This window comes from Physella acuta, unplaced genomic scaffold (assembly GCF_028476545.2).
Source record: "Physella acuta isolate Inbredline_101_S28 unplaced genomic scaffold, ASM2847654v3 ptg001358l, whole genome shotgun sequence".
NCBI lineage: Eukaryota > Metazoa > Mollusca > Gastropoda > Physidae > Physella > Physella acuta.
Genome location: NW_026732873.1, coordinates 174,916 through 190,013, shown reverse-complemented (window position 1 = coordinate 190,013; position 15,098 = coordinate 174,916). Strand labels below are relative to the sequence as shown.

At 35.1% G+C, this 15,098-nt stretch overlaps 1 protein-coding gene across 6 annotated transcripts in view; it reads left to right on the top strand.

Moving 5' to 3' along the window:
- The window catches only part of LOC131927007 (calcium-transporting ATPase type 2C member 1), a 28,854-nt gene that overhangs the window by 5,770 nt on the left and 7,986 nt on the right, over nucleotides 1-15,098 (top strand). For all 6 annotated transcript variants that reach the window (XM_059282653.1, XM_059282652.1, XM_059282655.1 and 3 more), the window contains 19 exons: nucleotides 2,270-2,493; nucleotides 2,778-2,867; nucleotides 3,578-3,613; nucleotides 3,775-3,836; nucleotides 4,073-4,181; nucleotides 4,776-4,931; nucleotides 5,731-5,799; nucleotides 6,191-6,333; nucleotides 7,146-7,270; nucleotides 7,449-7,546; nucleotides 7,779-7,883; nucleotides 8,295-8,384; nucleotides 8,832-8,936; nucleotides 9,119-9,272; nucleotides 10,232-10,402; nucleotides 11,057-11,205; nucleotides 12,089-12,255; nucleotides 12,458-12,526; nucleotides 14,795-14,911. In XM_059282653.1, coding sequence (XP_059138636.1) covers nucleotides 2,308-2,493; nucleotides 2,778-2,867; nucleotides 3,578-3,613; nucleotides 3,775-3,836; nucleotides 4,073-4,181; nucleotides 4,776-4,931; nucleotides 5,731-5,799; nucleotides 6,191-6,333; nucleotides 7,146-7,270; nucleotides 7,449-7,546; nucleotides 7,779-7,883; nucleotides 8,295-8,384; nucleotides 8,832-8,936; nucleotides 9,119-9,272; nucleotides 10,232-10,402; nucleotides 11,057-11,205; nucleotides 12,089-12,255; nucleotides 12,458-12,526; nucleotides 14,795-14,911 — 2,201 coding nt within the window. In that variant the 5' untranslated portion in view covers nucleotides 2,270-2,307. The remainder of the gene's footprint in view (nucleotides 1-2,269; nucleotides 2,494-2,777; nucleotides 2,868-3,577; nucleotides 3,614-3,774; nucleotides 3,837-4,072; nucleotides 4,182-4,775; nucleotides 4,932-5,730; nucleotides 5,800-6,190; nucleotides 6,334-7,145; nucleotides 7,271-7,448; nucleotides 7,547-7,778; nucleotides 7,884-8,294; nucleotides 8,385-8,831; nucleotides 8,937-9,118; nucleotides 9,273-10,231; nucleotides 10,403-11,056; nucleotides 11,206-12,088; nucleotides 12,256-12,457; nucleotides 12,527-14,794; nucleotides 14,912-15,098) is intronic.

The following is a 15,098-nucleotide window of genomic DNA, read 5'->3' as shown; positions in this document are numbered from 1 at the left end:
AAAGTAATTACCTCTTGGGTTAACCTGATGGTCCACATTGACAGATGAAGTAGAGTTCATCTGTTATTAAGACCACTGCCTTTGTAAAGCTCGTTTGGCCAGCTACACCTACATTGTCTTGTGATGTGAGTACATTTTCACAATGATGTCACAGCACAGTGCTGTTGTTATTTGTATTAGAGCACTTCAGATAAAAAGCCCATTCACCTCAGTTAACTTGTAATAAAAAATTAGTTATATGCCAGGCCATTTTCCCAGTTAACAAAACACTCCCCTTTTCTTTCAACTAAACTTGATACCATACACATTCCCCCCCTCCCCCACACACAACAGTTTATTGATTATGAGTTTAAGGCATATGAATTACACATGGTAGCATTATGTTATTTTATAACTAGAAAAAAATTGTGAGCGTGGTTTGACTCCACACGTGGTGAAATTTTTTTAGAACACCTGTTACCACATTGGCTGGCCTGCAACAGTATCTTTTTCCCTTGCATTGACTGTTGCTCTATCAGAAAATCTATGGGTGTTATAATGTAGTGGGGGGCTGTGGGTTCATTGGATTTTACATGCTGGTGTAGAGTGGGACACTGTCATTGTAGTGTGGCATTGCTACTTAGCGAGGGATAGAGAAAGTCTTACTGTGACATTCCTGCATGGTTATTGATGAGCATTTGCTAATGTAGTGTGGTATTTGATGGAGAGGGTCTTATTGTTATCCCTGCATTGTTATTGATGAGAATTTGCTTAGTAGTGTGGTATTTGATGGAGATGGTGTTATTGTGATATTCCTGCATGGTTATTGATGAGAATTTGCTACTGTAGTGTGGTATTTGATGCAGATGGGGTTATTGCGACATTCCTAAATGGTTATTTATGGAAAGTGCTATTGTAGTGTATTTGATGCAGATGGTGTTATTGTGACATTCCTATGTAACCTACATTGTAGTGTGGTGTTCAATAGAGAAATGTGACATTCTTGCATAGTTCTTGAGGAGGATTGCCATACTTACTGTTGTATTCTCACAGAGCTTGTTAACTTTTTAAAATCTTGTTAAAATATTCCAAGATGGCAACTAGAAACATATGTGCTGGTAAAAAAAAAAGTTTCTGTATACGTGTTGAGTTAGCGTTCGGTTACACTCTGTTAGTGATAGAGATTGTCATAGTACAACTCTGTTAATACACAGCCTATACAGTTTTTGTTACTTTTTAAAAGTAATCTCAGATGTTAACAACAGTACAAAATTGCTGATAAATTTATCCAGGCCTTGTCTTCCCATTGTGTGATTGCTATTTTTGTTTCTGTAAATGAAATGTTAATGTATTATTTTAAACATGTGCATGAATCTGTGGTGCTGGACCTGTAGGTGTGTTTGTTTACCCAATGTGTAGATTGCTAGGTTACTGTATGTTTGGGACATGGGGGGGGGGGGGTGATTTAATTTTAGTCTATGTTGTATTATTTTATATAAGAATAATGGCACTCAAGAGTTGTAAGATGGAATGGCGTGGTCAGGCGGTAGAGAGCCTGACCCCTGATAAGAAAGTCTCAGATTTGGATACTGGATGTCTGTAGGGTGTTCTTGAGTCGACTCAGCACAGCTAAGTACCTGACTTACGTTAGGTAAAGTAAATGCCGCTGGGTACAGAACTGGCCACACTATCCCTTCATGTGCCACGGTCATGTAGACAGGTCAACTCTAGTTCACCTACCCTATTGACTTTAGTTTTGTTTTAATGTTGTGACTCCATTTCCTGCCCTACAAGTGCTACTGATTAGAGGGTGAGGTATGATTTCTCTCATGTTAGGCTAGAATTTAATAAATGTAAGGTCACTTGAAACATATACAGTGAAGAACCTAGTAGTTTAATTAGCTCAATACAACTTATAATATAATTTATTTCTCTACAGTAAATTATTTTAAAAAGAAAACTTAAATGCTGTTCTTATGGCCTACTTTGGGCCAATATATATTGTATAAGTAATTTCATACTAATTTCAATTTAAAAAAGGAACATATTTTTTATAAACACCTGACACTAAAAGCATGATATTCTTTGACTGTGACCACACCAATCTTATTTGATGATAAAAATAGCCATGTGTAATTTTATTTGACCATATCAATCTGATGCTTCATAATTTTAATTGACCACACCAATCTTATTTGATGATAAAAATAGCCATGTGTAAATTTATTTGACCATATCAATCTGATGCTTCATAATTTTAATTGACCACGCCAATCTTATTTGATGACAGAGGTGACTGAGGGATTCGGCTCAGTGGACTGGACAGCCATGATGTCACAGCTGGGATCTAGAGGCTCTGCTTCTCTGACGGTCAGCGAGATCAGGGATCTGTTCCGCACTGACCTGGAGTATGGCCTCAGCAGTGATGAAGCCTACCGCAGGCTTATCATTCATGGCCCAAACAATTTTGATATCTCTGTTGATGATCCGCTATGGAGGAAATATTTAGACCAGGTGAACTGTGTTGGTTTGTGTTGTGAACTAGGATAAATTAAAAGTAGTTGTCATGATAATTTGTTATATTAATATATACCTTTAGAACATCAGTTAATATTGATTAGCCATGCACACTAATCTGTGTAAAAGGTGTCTCAGCTAATAGTAGTTTCAACCCTCAAGGTTAAGGTTAGAGATTGTGTTAGGATTAGAGAGTTGAAATTTTGTTGCTCATAGCTTTAGCTAGAATCAGCTTGTTCATGTAATGTACAAATATTTGATAGTCAATTGTTTTATTTCAGTTCAAGAACCCTCTGATTTTATTGTTACTAGCCTCTGCTGGAATCAGCTTGTTCATGAGACAGTTTGATGATGCTATCAGTATTACCATGGTCAGTACCTACACTCAACTCTCTGTAGGGCTTAAAATTGCGCAAGTAAAATATGGGCAACATATATATAATTAAAGGCTACTCCGCAGAGATCAACAGCTCTGACATGACAATATTTGCCTTTTATAATGACCAGTGACCAGGTTTTTTTAGCTCTTATGGGAGGGGGGGGTGTTAGTTCACAAGTTTTGGGCCCATCGTCCAGTGGGAGTATCTAGGGGGATGTGACAGGTATAAATATTGGCCAGTCAGAGATTCAGTCTCTCTGTGATCTCACAAGCGGTTAGGGTATAGCCTCGCCCAGCAGAACTACCATTTGATCATAAAACCCCTCGACAATGATGGTCTTATTACAAGGCCTTTAGCCAGCAACAGCAACCCATTCAGTTAGTGACAGAACAACATCCAGAATGCAGTGTAGCAGTCTGGCCTGTAAAACCTGTTATCAGCCTGGGCTGATTTTGTTAATCATACTTGCCAGATTGGCTCATTTAAAATTTTGAATATAGTTTTGTTTCAGCAATTTCAATAAAATATATATATCTTTTCAGAGAGTACTTAAAATATGTATTTAGATGAAATATTGACTAGCAATATTTTAGTACCTTACTAGTACAGTTAAGGCTACATCTTATCATAAAATCTAGTTGTGATGAATGACACTAATTTTGTTGTTCTGTCTTTAATATAATGTTTCTATTTTAATCTAGGCTATTATTATAGTTGTCACAGTTGCATTTGTACAGGTAATTCTTTGCTACATCTACTTGTTAACTGTTTGTTTTCTACATGTTTAAGTACAGCTTTGTTTTACTTAAATTATGGATAAATAAATTATAATCAAAAAGAGTTGTTATACTACTAGTTAAGTTTAAAATTGTTTTTAATATTTTAAAATTATTTTCAGGAATATAGATCTGAGAAGTCTTTAGAAGCTTTAACCAAATTAGTACCTCCAAAATGTCATTGGTAAGGAATTTTGAGAACAGCTGTGTGTTTAGTTTTTAGATGTACTGTTTTATTTTAGTCCAAGGCTTGGCTGGATGTGTTAAATGTACCTTTTGTTTTTTTCAAATTGGGAGATGTCATATCAAACTTGTAACCTCCACATGGTTTTGGTTTTGTAGTGAGTTAGACATTCTTACATTAAGATCAGTTGCTTCAATAGCTGTGTTGAGCAGTTCAATGTACTTTCTGTTCTCCAGTATTAGAGATGGTCATCTGACAACATTCTTAGCCCAGGACTTGGTGCCAGGGGACATCATTCATCTCACTGTTGGTGACAGGGTGCCGGCAGATCTACGTCTGTTTGAGGTGGGTTGATAGGAGGTCATGTGGGAGAGAGGGGGAACATCAGCCTAATCTAGTCAAGAGTTCTAATCCCAGATAATCTCCGTCTGAGGTTGGAGGATAGGTGGTTGTGTGGTAGATGATAGGATCACCAACCCAGTTGTTCTGAGTTCCAATCCATGATACTTGGCTCTTAGGCTTTGTATGCAAGGATGTTAACTAATTTAACCTGATGGGTTCTTTACATGGAAATTGTTTTAAATCTTTAAAGACAACAGTGTTGACGCTGAAAAAAAATCATATGGATCAGGGCTTCTGAAATTAAAAAAAAATCTCAACTTTGTTAATCATTTAAGTCAATCATCTTTTTTTTTATGCTACTCTCATGCTTATTAATTAGTTTTTAAAAAAAAGCAAGTTATAAATTCATGTTTTTGCTGTAAGTAGTATATTTCTTCTTAATTTCTGCTCTCAACGCAACACATAAAGCAGATTTTTATAGTGTACGTTACAGTATATTGAATTAACTAGATTGCTATTATCACTCATTTAGTTAGGCTTCCTGGCAGTTTTCAGGATTGTTTACCATAAATAAAATTTCCTCCATCTTTTTTTCAGTCGTCAGGGCTGTATATAGATGAATCAAGTTTCACAGGGGAGATAGAGCCAGTCAACAAATACACAGAAGCCCTGTCCACATCTGATGCCTCTAACTTGTCTGGCAGAAGGAATATGGCATTCATGGGCACATTGGTACGCTGCGGACAGGGAAAGGTATGTATAGTGGACATTGTATGGCACATTAAATAGTACTAGCTGTTGGACTCTTACTTTAGGAAAATTATCTCACATCAGATTAGTTATTATGCCATTTGAATAGTTAAGTGTCACATTAGAGCAGTTGAATATCACAAAAGGGGACGGCATGATCGATTCTGTAAAGCTCATGGTTAGTTCTTGGTTGGAAGCAAATCCAAAAAAGGAAAGCAGGCTGAAATCAGAGTCAATGGCTTCAATAGCGCATAACCAGTTAACATGTATACTTAATTGTGTTGGAGGGGATCCCTTCCAACACTAAAATTAAGAACGAAGAAGAACAATAGAATAGTTTTATTATGTTAGAAAAGAAGTCACATTACAATAGATTTATGTTACATTATACTGTTGTTTAAGAAAGGGTTATTCTGTAAACTCTAAGACATGGAAAGAAAAATTGAAAACAGTGTGCAAGGGAATAATGATCTGTGGGCTACTCTGTAATGTTACAATTTTATCCAATATAAATTTTTAGATACTTAATGTAGAAAATTTTTGATATATTTAACTCCAAAATAGCACTGATTTGTCTTTGTTTTCTTTATGGTTATTTTCAATATATTCTATGATACATGCATAATTTTAACTCATGTTAAAAACAGCGGTATGAAAATATTCTTAAATGTTAATCATTTCTAAAATAAAAGTATTCTTTTTACCAATTATTGCTAAAAAATTATATTTATTTTCCCCAAAAAATAAAAAAAAACATTTTAATTTAATAATGCTAATGTACAATTATTTCCATCTCATACAGGGAATTGTTATTGGCACAGGGTCAAATTCAGAATTTGGAGAAATTTTTAAGATGATGCAAGCAGAAGAGGTTTGTTGGTTTTATAAAACTAAAGTAACTTTAAAGTAAGGTTTTTTTCAAACTTACCAACCATTTCTATAGCCCAAATCCAACCCTTACTGCTTTTTAGGAATATACAAGAAAGTTAAAGGGAGCTCACTCCTGTTATATTTACTATTGGATTGACAAACTTGGACAAACAGCGCAATAAATAAAAATACATCAAGCCAGTACATGAATATTATTAGCATGATATCCAGCAGCTTCTAAAAATGAATACATTTTTTACTAGAAGCAAGCACCCATGACAAACCATTTTGTAGTTATTGCAGACAAACAATATCAGAATACCAGAAGAAATTCTAATATGTAGTACTCAATTTAAATACAGCGCTGTGTATTATAAAAAAGTTTTCTTTAGGCCCCTAAAACTCCACTACAAAAGAGCATGGATACCCTTGGCAAGCAGTTGTCCTTTTATTCTTTCCTTGTGATTGGGATCATTATCTTGATAGGCTGGATACAAGGGAGGAAAATATTGGATATGTTTACCATTGGTGTCAGGTAAGCATTTCTTGTAGATTTTTTTCAATGTTTCTTATACTTTTTAAAACAATTATTATGTTAAATATTTGAATTGAAACTATTATACAGGTTTTAATTATATATAATTTAAAATATCCTTGTTTATATATCATTATTTAGATATATTGTTTATATTTCTTGTTTGTATCCTTGTTTATATTTCATGTTTGGATCCTTGTTTGTATTTCATGTTTGGATCCTTGTTTATATTTCATGTTTGGATCCTTGTTTATATTTCCTTGTTTATATTTCATGTCTGGATCCTTGTTTATATTTCCTTGTTTGTATTTCATATTTGGATCCTTGTTTATATATCATGTTTGGATCCTTGTTTATATATCATGTTTCGATCCTTGTTTATATTTCCTTGTTTATATATCATGTTTGGATCCTTGTTTATATATCATGTTTGGATCCTTGTTTATATTTCCTTGTTTATATATTTCATGTTTGGATCCTTGTTTATATATCATGTTTAGATCCTTGTTTATATTTCCTTGTTTATATTTCATGTTTGGATCCTTGTTTATATCATATTTGGATCCTTGTTTATATATCATTGTTTGGATCCTTGTTTCTATATCATGTTTGGATCCTTCTATATCATGTTTGGATCCTTGTTTATATATCATGTTTGGATCCTTGTTTATATATCATGTTTGGATATATTGTTGTTATATCAAGTTTAGATCCTTGTTTATATATTATGTTTGGATCCTTGTTTATATATTAGGATTGTTGGCATAACCTAAGTCTATACTAATAATTAGATAAAATGGCAATGTCTACAGCTTGGCAGTGGCAGCAATACCTGAGGGACTTCCCATTGTTGTGACAGTCACACTGGCCATTGGAGTTATGAGAATGGCCAAACGCAAGGCCATCATTAAAAAACTACCTGTTGTTGAAACATTAGGTAACATTGTGGAACCTAATTATTATTACATTTTAGTTTGCTCACTGTTGGTTATTTTACAAAATAAATCACAGAAATAGATTGCTTGAAATTTTATTGCTATTTCAGATATTTAATTAAGTTTTGATGTTAAATAATGTTAAGAGTTTATTTACGATATATTTGATTTCCTCTGTAGGCTGTGTTGATGTCATTTGCTGTGATAAGACAGGTACCTTAACAAAAAATGAGATGACAGTCACACACATAATAACTTCAGACGGGAACCATGCAGAGGTAGGAGATTAATTTCAGTTTATCTCAGTCCTTTTACAATGTTTGGCTTCTAGATAAACATGTTTAATCATAATTGGTTAACTTGTATAACAGATAACACTCAAGTAGAAATACAAATTTAATCATGGTTTGTTAATGAGCAGATGAGATACCACACTGGAGACACAATATATGCTTGTTGATTGTCTTCATTGATGTAGAAATGTAATGTTAGTGAGCTATGTGGTTCCAGGTGACAGGAGTAGGCTACAACACATCTGGAGAAATCCACATTGTCCAGTCAGCCGTCTCACTGGATCAAGACGAGGCTGTGTTTTCATTCAGGAAAGTCATCGAGGTAAGATGGGAATATTTTGTAACTTAAAAAAAAATGTTTCTAAATACAGGTTCCCTAAGGCATCTCTTCTCTTGCACTTAGCTCTGCTTGCCACACCTGGCTAACTCTACTTCCTCTATCTATGCTATACATATGAATCTGTTAGACCTCTCTTTGAGGGTGTTTAGTTTTATATCTGTAGAAATGATGTGTGAGATATCTTATACCTGAGAGTTGAGAACAATGGCTTAGGCAAGAATTTTTCATGTGTTGTGTGCCCCCCCCCCCCCCCCCTCGCTCCCCCCCCCCCCCCCCCCCCCCCCCCCCCCCTTGCCAAACTGGTTGATAGAGCTGAGAATTGAAAACAAAAATTAAAAATGTTAAAATTCTATACAACATTTAACATGGGAGATAATTTGATTTCATCAATAGGTTGGCTGTGTGTGCAACAATGCTGAGATCACCTCTGATGGGTTGTTAGGGTCTCCTACTGAAGGAGCTCTTTTGGGGGCAGCTATAAAGGTAAGATTGTTTTTTCAGCAAGTTGTGGAGTTACTTTTGTTGTAGAGGATAAAAGTTTAGATGGCCTTTTTAATAAGCATGTGAGCAATGTTAAGGGCAAATAAGAAGGTGAGATAGCATTTTTAAAGTTAAAACTTAACTTTTGTTTTAATTTATTTGGGGCATTTTTTTTTTGGTGTTGTTTTTTAATTATAGCTTGGCACAAAAAAATGTGTAGGTAACTGTTCACTCTCTTGAAAGATATGCTTGTTTAACAACTGTATCCTTGGATGTTGAGCTTTTTATTACATAAATTTTAAAATTCTTGAGATCCATATTTTTTCTTCCAGGTTTGTAACTCTTCTTTGTAACTCTTCAATTTCTGAGATTCCATATTTGTTTTTCCTGGTGTTGTAACTCTTCAGCTTGCTGAGATTTGGTAACTCCTACTTTCACTTTTACTTCCAGTTCAAGCTCCCAGATCCCAGACAAACATATGTTCGGGAAGAGGAGTGGCCTTTTAGCAGTGACACTAAGATAATGATCGTCAAATGTCATTATTTTTTGGATGAAGTACGGACATGAAGTTTTCTGGATTTCAAAATATCTTAAATAATAAATAATTTTCAAAACAAGTTTTGATGTTACATAATCAGTAATAATTCTTGTTGTATGTTAATGCTCTGAGTGCTATGTAAGTATTTGTAACTATTTCTGTTCCTTTGTTTTCTAAATTAAATGTTTTTATTCCACAGACTGAGAAAATTTATTTTGCCAAAGGGGCATTGGAGCGTGTCCTAGAGCGATGCGTGATGTTTCGCAATAATGGTGCCAATGAAGCTATGAATGACAAACACAAAGAGGTGTTTATGGACTATGCACACAGTCTGGGTCAAACTGGTTTAAGAGGTAGGTTGTTGAAAAACGATTGGCACATTTTAATTTAACAGTTAAATATAATAGTAGTAGAGTGGTAGAAAACTGCAGGAAAATGTCAAGGTTTATGGTGTTCATTGGTTGGTAGGGTCCACCTATTGGTCACCTAAAGCAAGGATGGCTGGGCATATTGCTGACCATACAGTCTAGTTTCATATCACAAATGTTTTCTACTGTAAGGACTGGTCTACCATGCAATGTGTCCTACTGTTTGGAGTTCTCTTCCATTCAATGTGTCTCACAGAGTTGTCTGCCGTTAAATGTGCCTTTAGTAAAGTTTCCTTCTCCTAGTGGCCCACATGGCAGGTGAAGAAAACTTCTCTACTTCTGTGATCTACTTCACCTATTTATGTGATCTACTTCATCTACTTCTGTGATCTACTTCACCTACTTCTGTGATCTACTTCACCTACTTCTGTGATCTACTTCACGTACTTCTGTGATCTACTTAACCTACTTCTGTGATCTACTTCACCTACTTCTGTGATCTACTTCACCTACTTCTGTGATCTACTTCACTTACTTCTGTGATCTACTTCACGTACTTCTGTGATCTACTTCACGTACTTCTGTGATCTACTTCACCTACTTCTGTGATCTACTTCACCTACTTCTGTGATCTACTTAACCTACTTCTGTGATCTACTTCACCTACTTCTGTGATCTACTTCACCTACTTCTGTGATCTACTTCACCTATGTCTGTGATCTCAGCTATTGTAGGGATAATGTGGGCAGCACTATAGTCAGGTACCCATCAGAGTTGGGTGTACTCTGGGCATGCTACAATTCTAGCCTGGGCCTGAACTGGAGACTTTCGGGTTAGCAGACTAATGCTGTACCATTCGACAACAGCGTCCCATAAATGTGCTTTAGCATTCAGTGATGACCATATGTCCCAGTTTAACAATCTCACATGCCCATCTCTTCCAGTCCTTGCTATGGCATATGGTAAAGACCTAACCTCAATGATCTTTGCTGGGATTGTGGGCATCATGGACCCACCCCGGGAGGGTGCCAGACAAGCCGTGCAGCTGCTGAAAGGGATGAGGGTCAAGGTCAAGATGTTGACAGGGGACGGGGAGGATACAGCTAAGGCAGTGGGTAAGTAAGGACAGCTGTTGTCTTGTCTGACAAATACCAAGTCATGTGACCGTCAGCAAGTCAAGTTACAATGTATCAAAAAAAGTCACATGACAATCTATCAAATACAGTCACATGACAGTCTATCAAATGCAATGTCATATGACAGTTATTGTCTAACAAATACCAAACTGACTATCCTACCTTCAAATGTCCTAACCTTCTTTTCCACTTATCTACTGCTTACACCCCTAGTACTGATATCTATCGTTAAGGTTAAATGTTGACACCCAAAATTAACTTTGGTTTTATCAATAAAATATCAGGCTATTTTTTTTTATTTCTTCAAAGATATAAATATTAAAATATTTTTGTTTTCCTGTTGTTTTTTTTATTATACTGAATTTAAAAAGTACATTTTTTTAAATACTTTACTTAAAAACTTATGTTACGGTTAAATGCAAACACCCAAAATCAATTTTTAATTTTATCAATAAAATATTTGGCTATTACTTTTTATTTCTACAAAGTTATAAATATTAAAATATTTTTATTTTGCTGTTTTTTTTTTATTATACTTGAATTTAAAAATTAATTTTAAAATAAATAGCTGACTTAAAAGCTAAATAATACTGTACTGCATCCATGCTATAATGCCACCCTATTGATGTGTAGCTGCCAGGATAGGGCTGTACGCTGAGGGTGGTGTCTGCATGTCTGGGGATGACCTGGAGGACATGGACATCGCTAGCCTGGCTAAAGTTATAGACAACATCACCATCTTTTACCGCATGACACCCAGGCATAAGCTCAAGATTGTCAAGGTGGGTGTTGTGTGATCTCTGTTCTCATGTTCTAATGTTCCATCTTTTTTACTGCTCTCCTAATGTTCCATCTTTTTTACTGCTCTCCTAATGTTCCATCTTTTTTACTGCTCTCCTAATGTTCCATCTTTTTTACTGCTCTCCTAATGTTCCATCTTTATTACTGTTCACCTAATGTTCTATGTCTTCACTGCTCTCCTAATGTTCCATCTTTTTTACTGCTCTCCTAATGTTCCATCTTTTTTACTGCTCTCCTAATGTTCTGTTTTTACTGCTGCCTTAATGGTCCATGTCTTTACATCTCCACTAATGTTCCACATCTTGACTGCTCCTCTAATGTTCCATGTCTTGACTGCTCCTCTAATGTTCCATGTCTTTACATCTCCCCTAATGTCCCATGTCTTTACATCTCCCCTAATGTCCCATGTCTTGACTGCTCCCCTAATGTCCCATGTCTTTACATCTCCCCTAATGTCCCATGTCTTGACTGCTCCCCTAATGTCCCATGTCTTTACATCTCCCCTAATGTCCCATGTCTTTACATCTCCCCTAATGTTCCATGTCTTGACTGCTCCCCTAATGTCTCATGTCTTTACATCTCCCCTAATGTTCTATGTCTTTGCATTTCCCTTAATGTTCCATGTCTTCTCTGCTCTCCTAATGTTCCACATCTTGACTGCTCCCCTAAGCTAATGTTCCATGTCTTGACTGCTCCCCTAATGTTCCATGTCTTGACTGCTCTCCTAATGTTCCACATCTTGACTGCTCCCCTAAGCTAATGTTCCATGTCTTGACTGCTCCCCTAATGTTCCATGTCTTGACTGCTCTCCTAATGTTCCACATCTTGACTGCTCCCCTAAGCTAATGTTCTGTACTTGACCAGGCCTTACAAGCCAACCACCATGTTGTTGGTATGACTGGTGATGGTGTCAATGATGCAGTGGCACTTAAAACAGCAGAGATTGGCATTGCCATGGGTAAAACAGGCACTGATGTGTCTAAAGAGGCAGCAGATATGATTCTAGTGGACGATGACTTGAGCACAGTATTGTAAGTTTTCTATACTGACCTTTGTTTACTTTGTATTTACATTGAGCTAAAATTATAAAGCATTTTCTCTCTCTATCCAAATACTTTTTATTATCTTTAATTTTTAATTAAACCATTATCAATATATGTATCTATTTAGTCATTTACTTAAAATCACGTAAAAGTTTAATTTTAGAATGTTATTCTTTTTCTCATTTCACAGAGCAGCTATTGAAGAAGGAAAAGGAATTTTCTTCAATATTAAAAATTTTGTCAGATTTCAATTGAGCACGTAAGAAGAGATTTCAATTTCTAAAAAATATTTTTTTAAAAATATTAACAATTTTGTTAGAGGATTAGGTGATATTTTTCTTAACCCATATTATCCCAAGGTCTCAAATTTTTATAATTTATTGATATGGTTTAGCTTTTGGTCACTGAATGAAGGAATGGCTATAGATTTTTTTTTTTAAATCAATACTTTTTTAAATATCGATTTTTTAAAAAAAGTCCCATAAATGGGACGCTAGCAACGAACGGCCCCATGTACATTTATTGAGAAAAAAAATCATTTGTCACGAAATATGGCTAATCTAGCAAAAATTAAGCTGTATACTGATTTTGTATTGTTAGGCCAATGATTTCATTGTTTAGGACAGCTAAAATTACTGATAATGATTAATTGGGTTAGCCATACCATGGTCTAAAATGCAGAAATTATGTTGAAAAGTCTAGTTTTCTTTCAATTTAGTATCCATCAAAGTGAATAACACTTGGAAATAAGTAAAGCTGTGACTGGTACATCTAAATATACACACATGATCACCAATATTGTTATTATTCATCGAAAATGTAATATAATTAAATATAAATAATTTTTTTTTTTTGGGGCGTACTTGAAATTTGCAAGGGGGGGGGGGGGGGCTTAAATTTCCGGAGGAGGGTGGACACTGATAGAAGTATGTTTTGTATATAAATTCCATTTTGTTCTGTGAGTCCCCCCCCCCCCTTCCCCTGGAAGAAACTCAGTGAATTATCAAAAGACGATCTGGTCCAGTCGCAGATGTCATCCAGCCAACTTCTCTTTTGTTACCCTCGCTCTCCCCCCCCCCCCCCCCCCCTCTCACAGGCGTACATTAGGACATCAGACATCTTATTTCTAGGGCCCAGATCAGTCTCTGAAGGCCTGTATTGAGTGTTCATGGCTCTCATCCATGTATGCACCTCACTATTCGAACAGCTCCCAATCTAGCACCAGCAATCCCTTTACAAAGCCTCGTAATATTTAACAAAGTAAAACTGGTATTGGGAACCTTTGGAGGGGAATATGATTGGGGAATGACAACAGTACATAGCTAATTCACATTTCTGCTATATGTAGCTTGAGCTCTCATATATGAAGAGTGTTAACCAACCCCCATGACTGAATCGTTTCATCTAAATCTTGACCATTGTTATTGTTCTGGTTTGTTATAATTTTAATATCACGCACTAGTAAATTAACAGCAATACTAAATTAGTTTATATTCAATTGTATTAAATACTTCAGTTAGTGTAATTCTGAAAACTTAAAAAAAAATGTAACTTTTTCAATATTTTCAATTTTTTTATACAATAATATACAAGTTAATATAGGTCAAGGTCATAATTCATTATATATAAATACTACTTAACACCCCAAAGTCAACAGTTAACAAAGTCAACAATTATTGCATCATAAATAACCATTTAACATAAACATTTACATCTGTGTTTCTCGTTAGGGTCCAATAAATGTGACGTTTGTGTAACAATCTACATAAATATAGGTCAAGGTCATAATTAAATATCTATAAATACTACTTAACACCCCAAAGTCAACAGTTAACAAAGTCAACAATTGTTTCACCATAAATTACCATTTAACATAAACATTTGCATCAGTGTTTCTCGCTAGTGTCCAATAAATGTGACGTTTGTGTAACAATCTACATGGGGCCTTTCGTTGCTAGCGTCCCACTTATGGGACGCTTATTGTACACTTGATATAACCAAGTAGTTAAAAGAAATTGTTACTCTTACATTTCCATCAAATAGAAATATGGTACTGCTACAAGTTTCAAATGTATTTTGCACTTAAAATGTTAATATTTTAGAAGATATGCATTTTCCTGTGCGCATGTTTTCTTTTTTCCGCCATTTTGACAAGTCCTGCAAAGCCGGCGCTATAACATTTTTCTAAATTATTTTTTTTCACAAAACACACACAAATTCAATAGTCTAACCATTTTCAAATACAATGAAGCATAATTTGTGTTTTTACTAGTTTTTAATGAATTTTAGCAATTTTTTTTACAAGCGTCCCATAAGTGGGACGCTAGCAGAATATGGGTTAATAGCCTTTCAAGTGAATTGCTGTTTTTTTTTTTTTTTTTAAATTTCAATGTTAGAGCTTATAGCAATATTTTGTTTATATGAATGTATTACCTATAATAAAAGTTACTTTGTAAATACTTTTTGTCATAAGTTAATTAAATGCTGTTGTAAGATGTAATTATCATTAACACTATTCTATCTGCAGGAGTATAGCTGCCCTTTCTCTAGTTGCATTTGCTATGCTTATGCATTTGCCCAACCCATTAAATGCAATGCAAATTTTATGGATTAATATCATTATGGATGGCCCACCTGCTCAAAGGTATTCAAATATTATATATTTATTCTGAATTTTTAGTTTCGAACTAAGGCTTAGATTGTAGTATGAAAGTAACTGAAAGTAGTAATGAAATAAAGAACCCTCCCATACCTGAATGTCCATAGAGCAGAAGAGGCAGAGTCAATCTGTTTCTTGTGCAAGGATTGTGTCGTCTGCACTGTGTTAGGCT